The 5,412-nt window shown below is 35.6% G+C and overlaps 1 protein-coding gene across 1 annotated transcript; it reads right to left on the bottom strand.

The window, feature by feature from the left end:
• LOC113168120 (hepatitis A virus cellular receptor 2 homolog) lies at positions 1-1,796 on the bottom strand. The gene is made up of 3 exons (XM_026369127.2): positions 1,669-1,796; positions 695-1,057; positions 1-386 (listed from the first exon to the last, which is right to left on the bottom strand). Exons 1-3 carry the CDS (start codon positions 1,727-1,729, stop codon positions 214-216), a joined length of 597 nt encoding a protein of 198 aa, XP_026224912.1. The 5' UTR covers positions 1,730-1,796; the 3' UTR covers positions 1-213.
• Positions 1,797-5,412: the final 3,616 nt, after the last annotated feature.

The raw sequence follows: 5,412 nt of genomic DNA, 5'->3' as shown, positions 1-5,412 counted from the left end.
TTATGTTTTTATTTATTGTTTAGAGGGTTTAACAGCATCAATTGTAAATTTAAATGACAATTACAAAGATGAAAAATATAGAATATGTTGTGGTTTTGACTGGATTACTACATGAAAATAGACCAGATGATTTTACTGCACTGAAAACATAAAATTATTATTATTAATTTAAAAGCTTTAATCTGTCAGAATATTCTTGTGTGACACTGTATTTCAATGTGTATCCGATCCTGGTGTTTTCAAATGGCACATTTTTTCTGACTCCTCATGAAGAATTGTGTTGTATTTTCTGAGTATTAAAATACCAACAAGTATCACAGCCATGACAACACCCAGTGCAAGACTTGCTCCAAATCCAATATGTAAGGACTTTCTTTTCTTGCCACCTGGAGAACAAAAAGCAGATTTATCAGTTAATAGTTGACAAGCAGAAAGAGTTCATTTCTTCTTCCACTTCATGTGGGTGTTACTAGAGCAAGAGGGGGCTGTGTTTTTTGGCTTGTTTTCCAGAATCCATTTTAGATTTAATCTCTTCTGTTCTTGTTGCATTTTTATAATATACTGTAAGTGTACTGTGAAGTGACCCAACATTACCACAAAGATTCAAAACCATCACAAGGAAACGTAAACAGCCCCAGATAGACTCTAAACAGCAATAGAATGATACTAAACAACCACAAAGTGAGTAACTCACCTGACTCTTCCACCTCCAGGCAGATGACTCGGACCGGCTCTGTTTTGATGTTGGCTCTCTTTTCACGTCCTTCTCCACCTCGAGAAACTCTGCACTCGTATACGCCACCATCAAGGCTGCTCACGTTCCTCAGAATCAGCGACACGTCTCCACCCTTCAGCTTCTTGTCCTTCAGCTCCACCCGACCCACAAAGGATAGATGCTGGAAAGTCGTGTAGGAGCGCTCATCTCGGAAGAGGAAGACGTACTCAGGTGACACCAGGTCAGGTCGGGTCCACTCTACCAGTATGCCTGTGGTTTGCACAGGACCATAACATGGAAGCGTGACATCCTCACCGAGGACCACAGGGAGGACCTCTGCCACTAAAAATGTTCAAAGACTATTTTTAGATTATATAACTACATTTTAAAAGCGGTTTTCAGCCAGGACACTGTTCACTTAAAACAGAGTGATTGAACCACAAATAGTAGTAATAATAATAATAATTGGTGACAAGTACATAATAATTATGTTGATATCAGCTTCATTTCCACTTTTGGGGCTCACAGTGTCACAGACATCATGAGAAGAGTTACAATATTTACAAATCTATCACGATTATTGTATAGTTATAATTATTGAAGTGGTTGTTTCAAACTGTGTGACTCTGGAGAGTCTCAATGACTTTAGTTTCCCTGTTTAAAGGGAGTTTCCCAGTAAATTAAAGTGCTCTTTCATCATCTGATGTGATCTGATCACTCAATGATTCTGTTTGAACAATTTTGACTCAATAACATGTCTGAACTTTTGTTCCAAAATGTTTGACTTTTTGATTTAAAAGTTGTTTGACGCTTTGATTTAGTGGTCAAATTGTTCATACTGTCTCTGCAACTGGTTTGTTTGTGGTTTCAAAAAGTCAAACATTTTATAAATATTAATATTTTATTTAAATTTAATGATCTAATCTTGTATTAAGATAAACAGAAACACTCACCTTCTCCACTGACAGCAGCAGCCCGGAGAAACAGCAGAAGGAAGATCTTCAGTGTCTTCATATGTTTCTTCTTTTCAACTCCTAAGAGTCCTTCACATGATCCAAACAGTAAGTAAATGAAAGTGAAAATACATTTTTACCCTAGATGGAGGCTGTAGTGTTTATTCTGATTGGTTCTAAGTAGGAGGGATGTTTTTTTTTCCTGCTTCTCTTGAACTGTTCTAGTGCTCTTTGCACAGTACTACTCCAACCTTCAATTGAATTGAATTGAACACTACCACTCTATTTCATCTTCAGTCAGTTCAGTGTGTCTTTGATCAGACAGGAGCTGGATGAGTTTGAAAGTTAACAGAGAAACTGTGTTGTGAGACACAAAGTGTTAAACCTTAAAACAAGGACTGGATTTTGTTCCTCGTCAGTTCTTTTAAAGGGAATCTTCGAATGTCCAGTTTAAACACAACATAAGCAAAAACTGTTTCAGCTCATATGTGGACACACATTAACAAAAAAAAAAAAATACAATCTTAATAAAACAGTTGTCATTTGCTCTAATCTTTAATATAATGAAAACTATTTATTCCAAGTCAAGTTGTCAGGTACTTTCCAAATGCTCATTTTCTAGTTTTGAATTCTCACAATAACACTCATATAAACTTCTAATCACGACAGTGTGTTTTCCCCTGGACGACTGCCATAGGCTCAAAAGTAATTCCAAAGAAAGGCAGCTTCATTTTCCAGGTAACATAAATCAATGAACCTGAACAACCGGAAAGACTTGTCAACATTAACACATTCAAACTTGTAAAAGAGCTGCTTCTGTAAAGGAGGCATGTTATAATGAGGTATGTTGTTTTATTGTCACAAAAGAGGGGTTTATATTAAAAATGTAATAATTAATACACAGATAGAAAACAGTTTAAAATAAAATAAAAAATTAAAAGGCTACTAGAATGCTGCTGTTCTGAAAACAAAACGTTTCAGACACTAAAATCTTTCTCTGCTGTTATATTTCTGTATGAGCAAATTAGTTTCACTGTATATACAAACAATTTTATTTAGGTTAACTTCAATGAATCCTTTATGTGTTTTCTGAATATTAAACTAACAATTGTCACTCCCGTCACAGCTAATAGTCCAAGGCTCAGTCCCAATCCAACAAGGCTGCGTGTAGGGTGTCCTTTCTTGTCACCTAAAGATCAGAAAGCAAATTTATCAGTTAATAACTAAATGGCAAACATATTCTTTCTTTATTTGATGTGAGTTTCAGGGGTACACAGGTGGTCCACAGGTAGAGTTCAGTTCACCTGACCAAATAAAGACCTGTGTAGAGACTGGTTGGATCCTTGTCTTTGGCCTGTGTTCCAAGATCAAACACGATAGAATGTCTCAAAAATATTACAAGGTAACTAAAGCATATTCAAATAGACTCTAAATAGATACAGAGATGCAAAATGAACAAAGTAACACAAAACTGTAGAGCAACAAAAAATCACAAGGTGATTCTAAACAACCACAAAGAAAAAATAAAATGACCACAAAGTCACATAATATGACCAAAGTGTTGTTAAAAGCCAACTGAGTAACAAAGACACCACAAATTGTTGGTGTAAAACCCATAAAGGTATACGCAAGGACCAAAAAATGATATTTAATGACTTGAAGGATATGCATAACAAGCACAAAGTGAAACAACATGACCAAAAAACATTCAATGTGGGAATGTGGTGATGTAATTTAAAGTGGACCAACTCATTTCCTGTTGAGGATAGGGTGGATGGCAAAACCTACTGCAGGACTTTAAAGTTAGAGACACCAGTTTGTGTCCTTATAGTCAGTTGTTAGTGAAGCAATTGTACTTTTACGCCATGATCTTTCAATAACTTTCTCCTTTTTGTGCCTAACCCGAAGTGTGTACTGGATGTTGCAGCATATAATCTCATATCTCAGATTGAATAATAGAGCAGTAGGTCTGCAATACTGTCATTTAAGATTATTGCATACGTCAGGAAATTACATCATGTCAGCATCAGACTACTAAACTGTGAAAAACTCACCTGAGTCTTTAACTTCTAGGTTGATAACGCTGACTGGTTCTGTCTTAATGTTGGCTTTGCTTTTATCTCCAACTCCACCTTGTGAAACTCTGCATTCGTATATGCCACTGTCGCTGCTGCTCACGTTCCTCAGAATTAGCGACACATTTCCACCTTTCATCTGTTTGTCCTTCAGCTCCACACGGCCCACAAAGGATGGATGCTGGAAGGACGTATATGAGCTCCCATCCCGGTATAGGAAGATGTACTCAGGTGAGAGCAGGTCAGGTCGGGTCCACTCTACCAGTATCATTGTGGTGTTTACAGGACTGTAACATGGTAGAGTGACATCCTCACCAGTGTAGACGGGGAGAATATCTGCCTCTGAAAATATAGTAAAGTACTCAAACCCTTCACTTAATAAGATCACGATTCAATATAAAGACAAATAAAATATTCAAAATCCTAGGTAAGATATAAGTGTTTGTTGCTATGCTGATGACACTCAACTAGTTCACTAGACTGGAGACATGCCTGGCTGCTTTAAAACCCTGGATGTCAATTTCGTTTTGTAAATTAAGATGAAACTTCAGTGTTAGTTATTAGACCAGTTTCATCATCTAAACAGGCCTATGTAAAGTATAAAATATAAAAACTAATTTTTAGGAAGACATATGCATGTTTCTGAATGATTACTTTATATAACACTAGATTATTACTGTTGCAAGAGTGTCCCTCACAAGTATAAGAAGCTAATGTGGCAGTTCTGAACAAATTTATAGTGACATTTTTAGGTGATTCTTTTCATTATATACATGGTTTTAATTCAGAAAGGAGGTAAATTATGAATTAACCAATGCAGCAGCTTTAAACAATAAACAAATAATGAAATATTGTATGAAGTAGTTAATTCAAGCCAGATTTAATAGTTACACTGGGCAGCTGTAGACACAGTATCGCAGTAGGAAAGAGTTGTTCAAAACTTGTTTATGTCGGTACAGCACAGGGCGTACTAGCTGCTATTAATAGCAACTACCTTTAATTACGTAGTTTAGAGGGAGTTTCCCTTATATTACATGTTTCATAAGCATGTAAACACATGATGTAATGTAATTGCTTCGAGTCTGGGAAGCATGATGAAAATGACCCTTCTTTTAATAAAAATACAAAACAATTTGACACAATAACATGTCAGAGCTTCAAATCAAACATTCCACGTTTTAAAATTTAATAGATAAATACAAAAAAATGAATGAGTAAATAATTTTGCCATCTAGTGGTCAAAATGTTCATACCTTCTCTGGAAAAGGCAGTTTTTTTTAACAATATTTAATACTTCATACATCATTTGCTTGAACATCTGATATTTTTTCTTCATGTAAATGTCTGATTTCATACTAATTTAAACACATTGATTTCTAAATATAGTAAAGGTAAAGCTTTTTTAAATACATGAACATTTCCTAAGAAAGTTTCAATTTATTACAATAAAAATTGTCTAAAAATAAAAGCTCACCTTTATCAGTGACAGCAGCAGCCTGGATAAACAAAAGTAAGACGACCTGTAAAGCCTTCATTAGACTTCTTCCTCCTGCATATGAGTGAGTGTTCTTCACATGATTCAAACTTTAGGGGAATGAAAACGAAACTATATTTCTGCACTCGAAGGAGGCTGCATCAACTTTACTGTGATTGGTTTAAACAGGATTAG

The sequence above is a fragment of the Anabas testudineus genome, chromosome 18 (assembly GCF_900324465.2).
Source record: "Anabas testudineus chromosome 18, fAnaTes1.2, whole genome shotgun sequence".
In the NCBI taxonomy this organism is placed as follows: domain Eukaryota; kingdom Metazoa; phylum Chordata; class Actinopteri; order Anabantiformes; family Anabantidae; genus Anabas; species Anabas testudineus.
The sequence above is the reverse complement of the archived record's forward strand: the minus strand, read 5'-3'. Positions and strand labels throughout refer to the sequence as shown.